Source organism: Carettochelys insculpta, chromosome 7, assembly GCF_033958435.1.
Source record: "Carettochelys insculpta isolate YL-2023 chromosome 7, ASM3395843v1, whole genome shotgun sequence".
Classification (NCBI taxonomy): domain Eukaryota; kingdom Metazoa; phylum Chordata; order Testudines; family Carettochelyidae; genus Carettochelys; species Carettochelys insculpta.
Window position 1 is genome coordinate 8,551,829 of NC_134143.1, and position 15,893 is coordinate 8,567,721.

Consider the following 15,893-nt stretch of genomic DNA (forward strand, 5'->3'; position numbering starts at 1 on the left):
AAAAAGAGCTGTAAAGAAGGAGCCTTAAAATAAAAATAGCTTTATCTTCCACCAAAATCAGCTCCTGTGGTGGGGGCAAAGAGGAAGAGAAACGCAGGTCACCCCCACCCCACAGCGTGCTGTACAAAGCTTGAGGAGGAGGAGGAGAATTTAGCCAGACTTGGCAGTGGTTTTACAGTGCTACGTGTGCCCCAGTATCACAAGAATGTGCTTTACCTTGAGGTAAGAGTTCTAATTTATGTGCGTGTGAGCTATGTGCAATACCTCCACCAAAGGGGGCCCAGATGACCCGCCGGATGGCTTTCACCCAATCTTCCATCTCATTCTGGGAATTAGCCATGAGCAAGAAGGCTTCCTGATTGACGGGCATCTTTTCCCGGTCCCCTGCACCACCTGAAAAACAAAACACAGGCCTCGGTTAGCATCTAGCCCAGGAGTCACTCCTCCTGGGCTGATAGAACTACCCCGGCCTCAACCACACCAGCCTCGCTGGGCTCGCCTGATGCCCGCTTTGCCCTGAGGTACAAAATCACATGTGGTGCAGGTCTGTGGAGAGAGGCGTGAAGCCAGTGTCCTAATGGGTGCAGCTGGGAGAAAGTTCCTTCAGATTCATCAACATGGGGTGTGCGTAAGCTGCATTATCCTAAGAACAGTGCAGGCCAGCCCTCCTGTCGGGGAACCACACACCACCTGCACTAAGGGATGGAGAGTTGGCGCCATCCTTATTAGAATGATTCGATGCCGTTGAGGTGCCAAAGGGAGAATGGGGCTGGACAAGTTAGTTGTAGGCTTCACATGCTTCAAACAAGGAATCCAGGTGAGGGTATCTGGTTCGAATTACCTAGTGAGGGATTTACAATCAAGATCATCAGTGAGACACCAGCATGGCTACACTGGAGGAGATCAAAAAAGCTAGACAAACCTCATCCTGAGCATACAGGCAGAATTCGATATCTGCCCTGTCTAGGAGGGTCCAGATCAAATCTAGACTCCAGATTTGAGCTGAACCAGGTCCAGAGCTCAGACTTAGGCCACTAGAAAAGCTGGAGTCATCATCAAGGAACCTGGAGACTAAGGTTTTAACTTCTCAAGCAGCAGAAATCTCACAAGGCGATCTCCTGAGAACAACTAGTCCTCATCTGAAGCCGCTTCTGAACCTGGAAAAAAGCTGCCCTCACCTCCCCGCCACATTTGGTTTTGGATCCACCCCACAACCAGCCTTTTAGGGAGCTGAGGATTTGAAGATGAACCCCCTGTCTGAAATTCAGGGGAGGGGGCCAGTTTGGGATTCAGGCCCAGGCCTCCCTACAGGATGAACTGGTGATGCCCAGAAAAACTGACCATCCAATGCACACAGCCTGCACTGTATGCTGTTTACTGAGGAATGCTCAGATTACCACCAGCCACACTCTCTCCCCCATTCTGATTTTCCTCTCTGCTACAGTACACAAGGCCCAACGCAACACCCACTGCAGCCAGTGAGAATCTCTCCCTCTCTGCCCCCCTCACCCCTTGCTGCCCCAGACTTAGACACTCTCCAGCGAGTGCACACAAGAGGTACACTGGAGCAACTTCTTCTATTAGAGGTGTGGGATGTGGGATTTTGGCCAACTTCTAATCATAACGGGGTGATTGTGGAATGGGTGACTTTTCCACTCCACTGCTGTTTATCCTGCAGGTCAGCCCTGTGATGGAAGGAAAGGACTGGTGAAAACAGAAGTATCCTGGGGGTGGAGCAATTGGCAGCTGATCTTGGAAAGTTTTAGGTGATTTTAACTTGCCCTACTGGAACAGCACAAGCACAGCAGAAGACCCTGCAAAAAAGGATACAGGACCAAGCAGTGGGCACATAGATGGGAACAGCACACCTACAACACAGAGCACCTGCCACGCCCATGCCAACACCACAATGCTGCCTGTCGACACTGTCTATTCAGATGGAAGCAGCTAGTCTGCTGACGTAGTCACGCTGCCTCCCCCGATGACGCTATACCTAAGCTGGCAGGAACACATTTTTGCTGGCATGGTCAAGTCTATCCTGGGGTTCTTCCAGCAGCGCTATGGTGTCAAGGAGTGACCATTTTTCATGACCTTTGCTAGCCAAATTTTGCAGTGGACACCTGACCAGAAACCTATGGACAGTAAGAGTTGACTTGCTGTGGCAGTAGTGTCCCATCCGACACCTGTTTTGACTCAGTCAAAAGGAGGCAGAGCTGATCAGGTGCCTGGAAATCTGTTGGCTCATTGGTCAGACCTTAATCCCACTTTCAAAAACTAATGAAACCAAGATATGAGTTCAGCATTTTGTGAAGGTGGTTTGGGATTCTTCCAACTTAAAAAGGGTTGAAAGAAACAGACAAGCTACAGAAGCCTTTTTCAGTTTTGGTGCGTAACACTGCAGCAGCCTTTTCTATGGAAATATACAAGTTATTCATGTAGCCACATACAGTGGGGGGGTTGCTGAAAAGCTCGTAGAGTATCTTAGAATAGGAAATGAACCTTGAGAGTTCATTAAATTCAGTCCCCTGCACTCACAGCACGAACAAGCACCATCTAGATCAACCCTGATAGACAGATTGTCTAACTTGCTCTTAAATATCTCCAATGATGGAGATTCTACAACCTCCCTAAGCAGTTTGCTCCAGCAATTAACCACTGTGACAATTAGGAAGTTTTTCCTAATGTCCAGTCTAAATTTTCCTTGATGCAATTTAATCTCATTGTTTCTTGACTTCTCCTCAGAGGCTGAGGAGAATAATTTTTCTCCCTGCTCCTTGTAACACCCTTTTAGGTACTTGAAAGCAGTTACGTCCCCGCTCAGTCTTCTCTTTTCCAAACTAAACAAATCCCATTCCTTCAGTCTTCCAGGTCATGTTTTCTAGACTTTTAAATCCTTTTGATGCCCTTCTAAGGACTTTCTCCACGTTTCCTGAAATGCGGTGCCCAAAAGTGGACACAATACTCCATATGAGACCTAAACAGTGCAAAGTAGAGTGGAAGAATTACTTATCTTGTCTTGCTTACAACACTCCTGTACAGCAGTGACAACAGATGCTGTGGCCTCAGGGCAAACGGGAGGGGCCCCCAGCCACATGCCCTGGAAGGGGCAGGCCAAGACCAGAAGGGGAGGGGCTTAGGGCATTTGGCCCTCAGCGGTGCTGGGCCCTCCTTTCCCTCACAGCTACAGGCAGCTGGACCTGCACTGCTGCAGCAATTCAAAGAAGCCCAGAGCTCTGGCTGCTTCGGCAGTGGTGGCAGCTGCTGGAGCTCTGAGCCTCTTTGAAACACCAGGCCGGGGGGCCAGCTGCCCCCTTGGCCACCCCCTGCCCCCCGTCAGTAGATCCGCACCTGTATGTGTCACACAATCAGGGACTCAGAGGTTTCTCAAGTGAGACCTTTTCTGTTGTGTTATTGTGTGGGAGCGATTTTCCAACTCCAGCTGAGAGCCCATCTGGTTGTGGATTGACACAGTTCACATTTACATCTGCTGAGATCTTCAAAAAGTTGGGTGCTCAGCAACCCTTCACTTCCCATGGAATGTGGGCCCTACGTCTCATGGGCATTCGTGACAACTGCAGCCTTAGTGCTGATATCCACAAACAGGAGATGGTCAGTTTCCTACTGGACGTCTCTTGGGTGGCATTTTGGAAAATGCCAAAGTGATTTAGGAGCACAAGTCCCAGAAGATGCACTGCAAACCAAACACTCTGTATGCCAGCTCCATAAATTCACACATCTGGTGATTTCAAAGCAACATTTCTGCGAATTTCAAAATTCCCATGCACTGCTTCAGAGAAGCATCATCCACGTGATTAAGTCACAGAACTGCGGTTTGATTTGCCAAGCATTGGACAAAGCTTAACATGAACAGAACCCACCCTATCAGAACTGCACTAGTACATAAATACAGGAAGTGGTTACAAGTGGAACATGAAACTAGTGTGGTTTTCTCTGAGCTCAGGGCTAATTCTATAGGCTCAGGAACAGCGTGTGTAAGTGTGTAAAGAAGAAGAAATCAAATCTTAGGCCTTGTCTAGCCATGAAAGTTGTTCCAGTTCAATTTAAATCAGTTTTAAACTGATAAGATGGCACAAATCCCCAGTATTCTGAGTGTAAGAGTGGTTAATTTGCTTTCTCTTAAAAAAAAAACATGTAAAATAAATTGACACAGCCAGATAACCAAACATAATCTGGGTCTGAATGAGCTCTCCCCTGACATCTGGTGATGCACAGAGGCAAAAGAATTTGGGAGCAGACTGCGCACAGACACACAGTCTGCCTATTTGTTTAGCAGATGGAGCTGCTTTGGCAACATGATCTCTTTTGGTTGGTTTTGGGTTACAGTACGTTTCTACAAGAGATGTGCCCAAACCAAACCCCTGCACGGGAATTAGCCAAAACTTTGAGGGAGCTAGACACCAGCTTTGTAGTTCAGGCTCATCTTTATACTCCCATGCTCCCAGAGATGGGAGGTGAATGCAAGCTAACAGCAGAAATAGGAGAGATTTTTACAGTTCTTTCCACTGCGATAATCTCAGGTGTTATTACTGATGGAGTGGCTCGTTGCCTTAGATTTTCAAATCTGAGATCCTGTGTTAGTAGCTGATTACTTTGCAAACCTTTAACCACTTAAATTTTCCATGCTACCTGTCTGCTTGAGGCTAAAATTTGTAGAAAAGTTTCAGTAAGAATGAACTACTTATTATTATAATTATTATTATTGTTAAGTTGTTTTGCACATGATAAAATGTCTTACAATCATTTTATTAAGAAGCTCCAATGTCCTCAGGTTTTGGAGGAAAAAAACCTTGAAATTTGGTTGAGTGTAGCCCTGGGTCATAAAATCATAGGATCCTAGGGTTGGAAGAGACCTCCGGAAGTCAATGAGTCCAACCCCCTGCTGAAAGCAGAACTAATTCCATCTAAATCATCCCAGCCAGAGCTTTGTCAAGCCAGGACTTTAAGACCTCCAGGCTATGTCTACACAGCAATGTTATTTCATAATAAGCTATTCCAGAAGAGATTTTCTAGAATAGCTTATTTCAAAGTAGCACAGCTACACACAAAATTCATTTTGAAATAGTGCTCAGTTACTTCAAAATAGAGCGTCTCTACACATAGAGCCTTATTTTGAAATAGGCTCTATTCCCTGCCTACACAGCCCCTATTTTGAAATACCTGTTTTGAAATAGTGACAGAGAGATAGCCATGTTAGTCTCTATTTTATCAAAACAAAAAAGCAGTCATGTAGCACTTTAAAGACTAACAAAATAATTTATTAGGTGATGCACTCTCATGGGACAGACCCACTTCTTCAGATCATAGCCTTACCAGAACAGACTCAATATATACAGCAGAGAGGTCCAATAATTCTTATAAAGGTTGACAAATCAGAAACATTGTTATTAAGGTTGGCAAATCAGAAGAGCAGAGGGACGGCGATGGGGGTCTGGGATCGGGAAGTTAAGAATTAGATGAAACATCACAGTGTGTAAAAGTGTCCTTATAATGGGTCAGGTAATTGCTGTCCCTGTTCAAACCACGTGTTAATGTATCAAATTTGAATACGGATGTTAGTTCTGAGCATTCCCTCTGTAGACGGTTGTTAAAGTCCCTTTTCAATAGAACAGAAACTTTCAGGTATTTAACAGAGTGGCCCACTCCATTAAAGTGCTGGCTGACAGGTTTGTGTATCTGGAGTTTTGTGATGTCTGTTCTATGTCCATTCATTCTGTGTTGAAGAGTGTTTGCAGTCTGTCCTGTATACATGATATATGGTCATTGTTGGCACATGATGGCATATATGATGTTAGTTGAGGAACAGGAGAATGTGCCCATGATTCTGTAATTAAGGTGGTTAGGTCCAGTGATGGTATCTCAGACATCATCTTTCTCTCCAAATGCAAGAAAATGGACATCGTACCCAAGGGACTGACAGTGAAAAACCCATTACAAACAACATACTACACCAACTACAGTGAGAATCTATGCCACACACTTTCTAAGACACTGAGGAACCACTTGATCAAAATCCTTTACAATAAACAAACAAGATTAATGAACTCTCTGAACTTGAAACTCTCATCAATAATTAGGCATCCATGCAAAATTCCACAGAACAAGACTTTACTTATCCTAGACAATAAATATATGAAACACACTTCTATTCCCTACAAAAAAGAAAGGACAATAAGCTATCTAAATTACTTCATACCTCAGGATACTACAACAACCACAACTCAACAAACAATATTGTTAACTTTTTCAGCTACAAACTCAGCCCAGCAGAAGGGTCTCCCTTATCCTGGGGTCTTTCTTTCTGCCTCACTACCTCCACGAACTTCACACAATTCTGTGGTGACCTTGAAGCCTTCTTTTGCCATCTCCATCTAAAGGAATTCTTCCAACGCACCTATGAACATCAGTCTGACTTGCTCGACCCCCACCACCAACACCAAAAGAAAAAGAACTCTATGTGGATAACAATTTTTGGATCGCTATGCTTGATATATGGAGTCTGTTCTGGTAAGGCTATGATCTGAAGAAGTGGGTCTGTCCCATGAAAAATTTTGTTAGTCTTTAAAGTGCTACTTGACTGCTTTTTTTTGTTTCAAAATAGGCACTATTCCTCATACAATAAGGTGTACCAATTTTTTTACCAATACTGAAGAAAGATGCCCAGTATTTCAAGATTATTTTGAAATAGCGGTTGCGTTGTGTAGACACTCACAAAGTTATGTCAGAACAGCAGCTGTTTTTTCCACACTCCTAGAGAAGGCGATTCTACCGTCTCCCCAGGTAATGCATTCCAGAGCCTCACCACTCTCCTCGTGAAATACTAGGCCAGACCAGAATGGTCATGGGATTTGGGAGTACAAGCCCAGACCTAAGTCCCAGAGCACGCAGTGTAAACACACACTCTATATGCTCCCTCCACAAATTCACCCATCTGCTGGAGCTTCCAGAGTCAGGAATGTGCCTTTTGCCATTCCAATGGGGGAAGAGGGAAGCAAGTATCTTTAGCAACAAAAAGAGGACTATTTCTATGCAGCATGAGCACAGCCAGGATGAGGGTTTGACGTAGGCCAGTTTTGGAAGGTGAGGAGGAAGGCTGTCTGCCCCTTATCCTGTCCTTTCACTGGCTTCATCACACACCCAGGTGACCTCTTCCCTAGAAACATTTCAGGGAATGTCCAGGGCAAGTGTCAGTAGTTCCCTGTTAAACAAAGACCTTAATCGATACAGCTGTGGGCTTTCTCCCATCAAGTACTGTTAAAGAACTGCAAGAGATGAAAGTCCCCCAAACACAGTCATAGCTAATTCATGGAGCCCGGCAGCACCTACTCCATATAGAAATGAACCAATGCTAGTTAGCACTAGAAGCAAGCGCTAAGCTGACAAATGCAGCATTTACTGGCAACTGCACGACACAATTTTGTCTCTGCCTTGACATGAGCATTTCATCCGGAGCACAAGAACCAGTGCTTACATTGCTCTTATCTCCAAAGAGGATGCTTCAGGGCTTGGATCAGCAAATGAGTGATGGCTCACTCAAGTCAATTAAATCCTGGTGGCTGAAAACTGGAATAATGGGTTTCCCAGCAGGGAATTACTAACACGAAGCAACTGGGTTCACTTAGAAACCCTGTTCATTAGTGAAATGGGCAACATGATGTGCTAGGCTCTGAGCTATGGATTTCACTATGAACAGGGCACAGTGACAAGCTCTTACAGAGGTATCTGTAGAAGAACAGGCCAGTAGATATTGTTTCCCATTTGCCAGCATTCACAGACCAATGCAAACAGCAATGTTGTCTTTGTTGAACACTAAAGGATACCCAGAGCCTTTCAAATCAGCTTCCCCTTAGTGCAAACCTTGGTATATTCTTAAGGTAATTTGTTTTATATAAAAACTTCCCAGCCCTGGAACAGTGGGGGTCATAAAAAGCATGCAGGCAATCCCTTCTCTCAAGAAATCTTCTCCCTTTGGGAGCAAACAGGCTCAAGATTTACCTCTAGGTGGAGCAATAAAGGCAGAGAGAATCATCTTCTGTTGGCCCACAGCTCCCCTTCTAAAACGCTATACAGCAGCAACAATAAAATAAAAACAATGCAGCATTGCTTCAAATATTAAAAATTTGCATGCACTCTATGGAAAACTTGGAAGATAACATAACAGCACTGTCTGGTGACTACTACCATAAAAGTAGTTTCCATGTTCAAAACTGAGCCCCTAGCTGTAGTCAGGTGACCTGATGATGTTATATCACAGGTCAGGCTTGCATTTGTGGGCAGTGCTAAACTGTATTATAATCTGATTATGGAAACAAAGTCCCTGGGCCAGATTTCTGTTCTCACTTGTGCCAATATAAATCAGTAGTAACAGCACTGCCCCAGCAGGGTATCAATTGCAAGCTGGGACTATAACACTCTGATGTGCTGGACACAAAATTCCAGCACACTGGAATATGAGTCAGCCCTCTGTATTCATGAAAACAGCTTAAATACCACAACCTTTTTAATGATAAAAGAGATGACAAATTAAAAAAAATCATGGGTTTAGGGATTTTCTTTAACCCACGGGGATTTTGTTTATGTTTATGATTATGTTTTCTAAATTTTCTGTGCCACCATGAAGGCCAAAATACTCTTCATTTTAATTCTTAAAAAGGGATTCTCTTATGATGACATGACTCCAGGAGCAGGCACTTTAAGTCCGATATCAGACCTCAAAACACTTGCGAAACAGCAATAAAAATCACCGAAAATCTTATACAGTCATAATCTTTCAGGCCAGAAGGAGCCATCAGTTCATCTCTAGATCAGAGGCCACCACCTGCACACTCAACTCAACAACTGGAATATTCTAGTCCATGGTGGCGCTTCTCAGCCAGGGATCTGGGGCCCCCTTAGGGGCTGCAAGCAGATTTCAGGATGGCCACCAAGCAGAGCCAGCATTAGACTCATTGCGGCTCAGGGCAAAAAGCTGAAGTCCCAAGGCGTGAAGCCGAAACCCCGGGGCTGCAGCCGAAAGCTGAGCAGTGCAGCTTTGTGAGGGACTCCCTGGTGAGGCGCACTAGACAACAGCCCTGATTGCCACTTCCTTATGTCAAGCCTTGCTTTTATATACAGAAAAAGCAGTTCTTGCGGCACACAGGTGCCAGGGACTTTTAATAGCACATTGGGGGAGAGCTCAGAAGGAAACATGTTGAGAACTACTATGTACCACAGGAGAAGAATAAGGGGGACTGAGTTGCACTAGAATGGCAGGGAAACATTTAAGTCAGGTACACAGATAACCCTGGTAAATGACCCACTCTTTTGCGCTACAGAGGAAGGCTGGAAAAGAATGCTGAAAAACGGGAAAGACTTCAGAAATGATCGACAAGAATGGATTTGAGGTCTGGAAAAATATGCCTTAAAGATGAGGGACCATAGAAGCTCAAGCTACCAGTGAGACAGTTAAGTGATGATTCACACATAGCCTGTGAGGGGAGGAGGTTTCTGGCTGCAGACAGCTCTTTAAACTAGCAGAAAATGGCATAAGAAGATCTAGTGGGTATAAGCTGAAGCCAGACAATTCAGACTAGAAATAAGGCATGGATTTAAAACAAGCATAATTCACCACGAGACCACCTTATTATAAAGGTGTAGGGTGAACTCTCTGTCAGTTGAAGTGTTTCTCCAGTTCAAATAGAAATTGTGGGCTTGATGCAAAACTTGAGTGAGAGCTTCTGGCCCGTGATATATAGGAGGTCAGACTTAATGATTATTATGGTCCCTTCTGTCCTTCAACTCTATAAAACAATTGACCTAATGGTTTTTGATTATAAAGAAAGACTAACTCTATTAAATACAACACACACATGCACCCAATAGGCAGTGACCTCCCAGAGTCATCAAAGTCAGTTCTCTTCAGAAAGCAGTGAGTGACATTACCGGCCCTTTCCTGGGGTGTGGCTGTGAATGCACCCATCCCTTCCATGTCCAATTTCTCTGCCTTCCTCTCTGTTGTACTCTGCATGATGGGGGCAAATAAGACACCCTGGGAGCTGTAGTTCCTTGGCCAGCTCCCTGCCTAGAGAACTGGCGCTGGAGCAGGAAAGGGATTACCTTTCCCTGAATGCCCTTGACCACTAGCAACAGGAAAGGGAGAGGGATGATGGAATATTGTTTTTCACTTTCACTATTATAGCAAGATCCAGAAGGTAATTTCTATAAAGCATTTCTCACACAATACATTTTTAGTGTGTTATAACAAAATCATTTTACCAATCACTGTTTAGACTCAAATTTTTCGTTAACCTCTCTTATGCACACTCATTGCATGACTATTTTGAACTCCACAATTACAAAAAGCTCACCCCACCCAAAAAAAAAAAAAGCCTTCCTGTGTACGGCATTCGCATCCATCAATGACACGCCACATCAGACGGTTACATCATCAGGACATTTTCTCTTAGAGGCTAATTCTAAACTGAGAACACTGATAGCTACCAACTACTGAGAGATGATTAACCGTTTTATGGCTGACATATACACCACCCACAGGTAAAAACTACTAGCTTTGGTATCCCGGTCAAATTCCAAACTGGAGTAAATCCCCTGGTGACTCTCCATGGAAAATACTTTCCTACAAACTGAACTGAAAGAGACGCTGCTACAGAAGGTCAGAGCTCTCCACCACAGAAGCGACTGTGTGTCTCAGAGCACTGCCCCAAAGCCACAGACCCGGTAATAATGTCTTGTTTGTGAAATAAGAATAATTTTGAATATCTTTTTTCTTCACGATGGCTATTCCAGCCTTTCTCCTGCACATGTCTGAGTTTCCCCATTATGACCAGAGGAGGAACCAGAAGGGTCTAAAATGAGAAAGGTTCTTCTTGCAGAATTTTGGTTTCCAGCATGACTACATACAGGAAGTGCTTTGAGGTTTTGATAAAGGCATACTCCAAATCTCATAAGCAAGTCGGCAAACTGCCAATTCAGAGGTTTGGTAGGTTTACACCACTGAGTTAACGGTGGCATACTTCTTTTGAAGTCTATGGCACTGCACCATTTACACCAGATGAGAATGTGATCCCTTGTTTGGGGATGGGGTTCCCCGTAAGTAGAAAGAAACCATATATTTACAAAGCATAAGTTTTGGACTCAAATTTTTTTGATCTATCGAAACCCAAAACTGTTTGCAAGAAAGGGTCTGTTTTCACATATTTTCCATTTTTAAAAAAGTTTTAAACTTGTCATTTTGTAAATTAAAAAGTTTAATTTTTCAGGTCAAATGACATTCAATTTGAAATTTAAATTAAAAAATCACAGTTTCAAATTATTGAAAAAAATGCTTTTATTGACTCAATTAACAATAAAAACAATTTTGAAATCCTTATTTTGTCCCAATTTGAGAAAGGAAAATCCCTTGAAATCTCAAAAAAAAATCACATGGGTAGGAAATGGGTTTCCTCTCCCAAGTCTAGTATAAAGGTTGTTTATTTTAGATTACAGGGAAAGAACAAAAGGAAAGCCCTCACAAGACAGCAAAGGGTGTGCATCTCTTCTACACCGGGCTGCAGCTGAACTTGACATAATAAGGTCTGATTCTCCTAGCACTTTGTGTAGCTGTCTGAATTAGTAACATTTTACAGATGTAAGAAACTGGATAAGGTTTGAAACAGAATTAGGGCTCAAAACAGTGAGTTGCTAAGACCATAGACTCAGAAATGCTAAAGTGTAGTAAAGAGAAAACAAAACTGGAACAAATACAAAGCGACACAGATCACATAAAGCCTTCAATCAGCATCTGAATATTTGGGCATATAGTGGAACCCAGCACTAAAACTCTGAATCTTTTGAGGCTCTCCAGTCAGCAGGTTTTACCTAGATGTTCTTGATTACCACAGGTGGGTGAATTACAATAAACTCAAGACATTCCTAAACATGCATTCATATTTTTAAAATCAATCAGTTGTAGCCCCATTTGTCTCGCTTGTGGGTTTGCTTGTCACAGTCAAAACCATTGTGTTTTTCTAGCAAAAAAAGCAGAGGTGAATTTTGAAACAAAAGTTCATTGTTGGCCCCCAAAATAAAACCTAAGTCCACTCGGTTAAGAAGCAAAAATAACACATGATTGGTGTTCCCTTTAATTTTTTATGTTCATGGGTGGAGAAAATTGTTATGTGCATCAAGGTATGTGTGAATGTGCACCACCAAGAGAAACACACGCTGCTGGCTGTGGGTGCTCTGCTAACCAGCTGGGCAGCACCTGACTCTCTTTTGGGAGGCCACCCAGTTTACAAAGAACACCGCGTAAGAATTAACCAACCTAAGCAATGAAATTGGAGCTGAGGCTAGTCATTGTCAATCCATAAATAATTCAAAAAGGTTATTAGTCAAATAACTGTAGATAATTAGTGGGTACATCTGAGGAAAATGTGACCCATTCAGGTATATGCTGCAAATGGCAAGGATGGCTAAATTTGTTGAATTAATTGTTTGGGGCAAATTATTCCCTCAACTCTGCAAATACACCGTGAGAAGCAAGGCCATGCACTCAACTTAATGTCTGCAATGTTGCTGTAGCAGTGTCAGTCCCAGGAGAGACAAAGTAGGTGAGGTAATCTCTCACCAGCAGAATAAAATAAAAAGATATTACCTCAGCCTCTTGTCACTCAACTTGATGGGATTTTTTTTCCCTTTTGTTTCACTGCATGCAAGATGATAACTTTTGAACATATAATCTGATCAGTTTCAAAATGTCAGGGAATGTGCTATGCAGCTATGGGTGGAACAGCTGATTTGGTGAAATTTGGAAGAGTGAAAAGGAGGGAGATGGGGAGACACACACACAGAGTAGCTGGCTTCTGGTTAGCAAAATCACTAGTTTCAGGCCAATCTAAACATACAGATTGTGGGGGGAAGGCAGGTTACTATATTTGAATTAAACAAAACAAAAAAAAAAACCAAAAACTGGCACCACTGAGAGGGATTATTTACTAACTCGTGTTGTCAGGAGGTGGCTCAATTATGTTGGTGGCCAGCAACAGTCTGAAGATGCGAGCTGCCTTAGGCACTGTGAGGGAAGGAAGGGACAAGATGATTTCAGGCATGTGGGCAGGGAGTGGAGGAGAGGAAAGAGCTTTGAAAAGACCCAGGCCAGACCAACTCCCTCCCACCATGGTTGGAATCAACTTCCATCCCTTCCCACCCACACTGTGCCAAAAGGCTGCTGCTGGCCATGCTCTGGCACAAATCCACAAAGGGCAGCATACAACCCCAGGTGAGCCCCTCCACACATGATGCCTCAGGAAGACACTTTGCCAGGTACTGAAGGGGTTGAGGGGGAGGGATCATCCCAGGGGCCCAGCCAGGCATGAAGGGTGGAGTGTGCCAAACATGGAAGGCCAGGTCACATCACCCCCTCAACCCCAACCCCCGCAGTATGAGAAAGGGATGTGTGCAAGAGTGTCACCTGTGTGTGTGTGTGCATGTGCGTGTCTGTGAGAGAGAGAGAGAGACCCTTCCCTGTGTGCGTGTGTGCGTGTGCGTGTGCGTGTGCGTGTGTGTGTGTGAGAGAGAGAGAGAGAGAGAGACCCTTCCCTGTGTGGACCCTAAAACCTTAAAGATAAAATGGTAAATAAAAAGAATTGAGTGATGCCATATTTCTTTTTAACGGCAGCTCAGTCTACCTCATGTTAATTTCAGGGTTTATACTGCTGACAGATTCTCACTGAAGTTGCTTGAATATAAATGATTTTCCCAGGGGCCCTGTATTCAGCAGGAGGAAATATAGTCACTTGGCTCCAGCACCTCCAGCCAGCTATTAACATCTGCATCATTTGTCTCCACTCCACACAGCCTGGGTGATCTCCTCCACTGGGCACGCAGCCAACATCTCATGATGACAAGTTACTGCTGAAATGACCCCCACGGCCTCTTGCACCCCGTATCTGACTCTGGTTGCCAAAAGGAGAGCTGCATGAAGGCCAACAGCTGGAACAGGTCATTGTTGTGAGCTGGGCTGAGTCTCAGCAGCGGATGAAATACAGCCTGGACACAGAAGCCTCGAGCACACCAAGCCAGAAGTGGTTTAAGCTACTTAGTTGGCAGCCAAGAGCACTTTTGCATTGTCCTTCCCAAGCAGGTGAGTATTCTCCCACCATGCACTGGAAATTAATTCATAAAGCAGTACAGAGCTGAGAACCAACCATGAACGATGCCCACTGAAGTCCCAGAATCTCACATGCGTGAGGGCAGCCCCAGGATGAACACAGCATTTTGGCTTTGGCTTGAGTGTGGACACTCATACTTCGGCTATCCTATGCCGAGGGAAGTTGAGGAATCTCCATCAATGGAGATATTTAAGAGCAGGTTAGGTAGACTTCTCTCAAGGATGGTCTAGACAGTGCTTGGTCCTGCTGTTAGGGTCGGGGACTGGACTCAATGATCTCTTGAGGTTCCCTTCAGTTCTAGTGTTCTGTGATGCTATCCAAGGTGCCTAGATCTGGGTATATTGTGCTCTGAAGGAACACTATAGTTGGCCTTCTTGCTGGAAGTCTTTGCAGAAAGGCTGGAGACTGAATTGGGGGGGGTGAGCTGAACTCTCTCCAGTCTGGAGTGAAAACACAGTTGTAAGGTGACGCAGGAGTGGGGGAAAGCTTCCTTTGCATTTGTGACAAAGTCCCTTGTCAGCCTCTGTGGGTCCCTGCGCTTCCTGGAGGATCTGTGCTGCCTCAGAGACTCACGGAGGCCCCCTTTTGCCCAGGCCCTTCCAAAGGCAGGGGTCTCCGCTTAGCGAGCCATCCTCATCATAGGCAGGACCAGTACAGGGAGAATAATACCAGTCCCCTTGCAGGCCCGTGCCTGCTCCAGTAAAGTGATCCCTCGGGGGAAGGGTGGGGGAGTCCAGACCCACCCTCTACCCTGGACTCTGGCCCAGGGTCCCTATGAGAACAAGAGGCAACCGGCAGGACCTTTACCCCTGCCCCAAAGTAGTAGCCTCACCCTGGGCCACTTCGCCCACCACTTCCCCGTGGTACCTTTTCGCTGTGCTCCTGCTCTCGCTCTGCTCCTCTGGTGCACCTCCCAAAACCTCCCCACTGCTACCAGATGGTGAGCCTTTTATAGGGAGCACAGGGCCTATCTGACCAATGAAGGTCTGGGCCTAGACAGGGAACAGAAATGCATTGGCCCACCACCCAGTATACTGTCCTTCTAGAAGGCTCCAGAAGCTTCCAGGTAAGGGTCTACCACCAGGTTTACCACACATTATATTGGCTGCTGACAAGCCCAAGAAGTGCTACCCAAAACATATCAAGAGGGACACAATTCCCACACCTAAATGCTCTGTTTCCCTCACTGAAGCCTGTGCTGTACTAGCTCTAGAAGCAGACTGTTACGGAAGACATGCACACCCTTTGCTCTCTCATGGAGACAACATATAAAAGCTTAGCTACCCAGAGTAGGCCAGAGGGATCCAGCACTTGGGTGAGAACCGGGGAAAGCATCTCTCGATTGCCAAGGGTGCTAGCCACTGAAGATAGAACTATGAAAAACTCAAGTATCTCCAGTAACTGAGAGTTAGCCCTGTTAGTCTGTACTCCAACAAAACGAAACAGCAGAAATGGAGCACTTTAAAGACTAACAATAAATAATAATTAATCATTTTGCTAGTCTTTAAAGTGCTCCATTTCTGCTGCTTTGTTTTGTTCAAGTATCTCTATACATAGCTGAACAATCAGTTTGTGGTGTAAACCCATCAGGGTTGCACCAGAGCAGAATCTGGGCTCGCTCATGCACTGACTATATCCATGAGCGAAAAAAACAGAAAGAAAGAAAACCACTGGAGAAGGCTTCTCTTTTTTATGGTCTTGAAAAGGCTCAGGCTGTGCAGGGAAACT

The 15,893-nt window shown here is 44.7% G+C and overlaps 1 protein-coding gene across 2 annotated transcripts in view; it reads right to left on the minus strand.

The window, feature by feature from the left end:
- Nucleotides 1-15,893, minus strand: part of ARHGAP22 (Rho GTPase activating protein 22) — a 180,557-nt gene that overhangs the window by 56,102 nt on the left and 108,562 nt on the right. The window contains exon 3 of one of the 2 annotated variants that reach the window (XM_074999409.1): nt 265-393. In XM_074999409.1, coding sequence (XP_074855510.1) covers nt 265-393 — 129 coding nt within the window. Of the gene's footprint in view, nt 1-216; nt 394-15,893 lie in introns of both variants that reach the window. The other variant, XM_074999408.1, reaches the window with a different exon arrangement.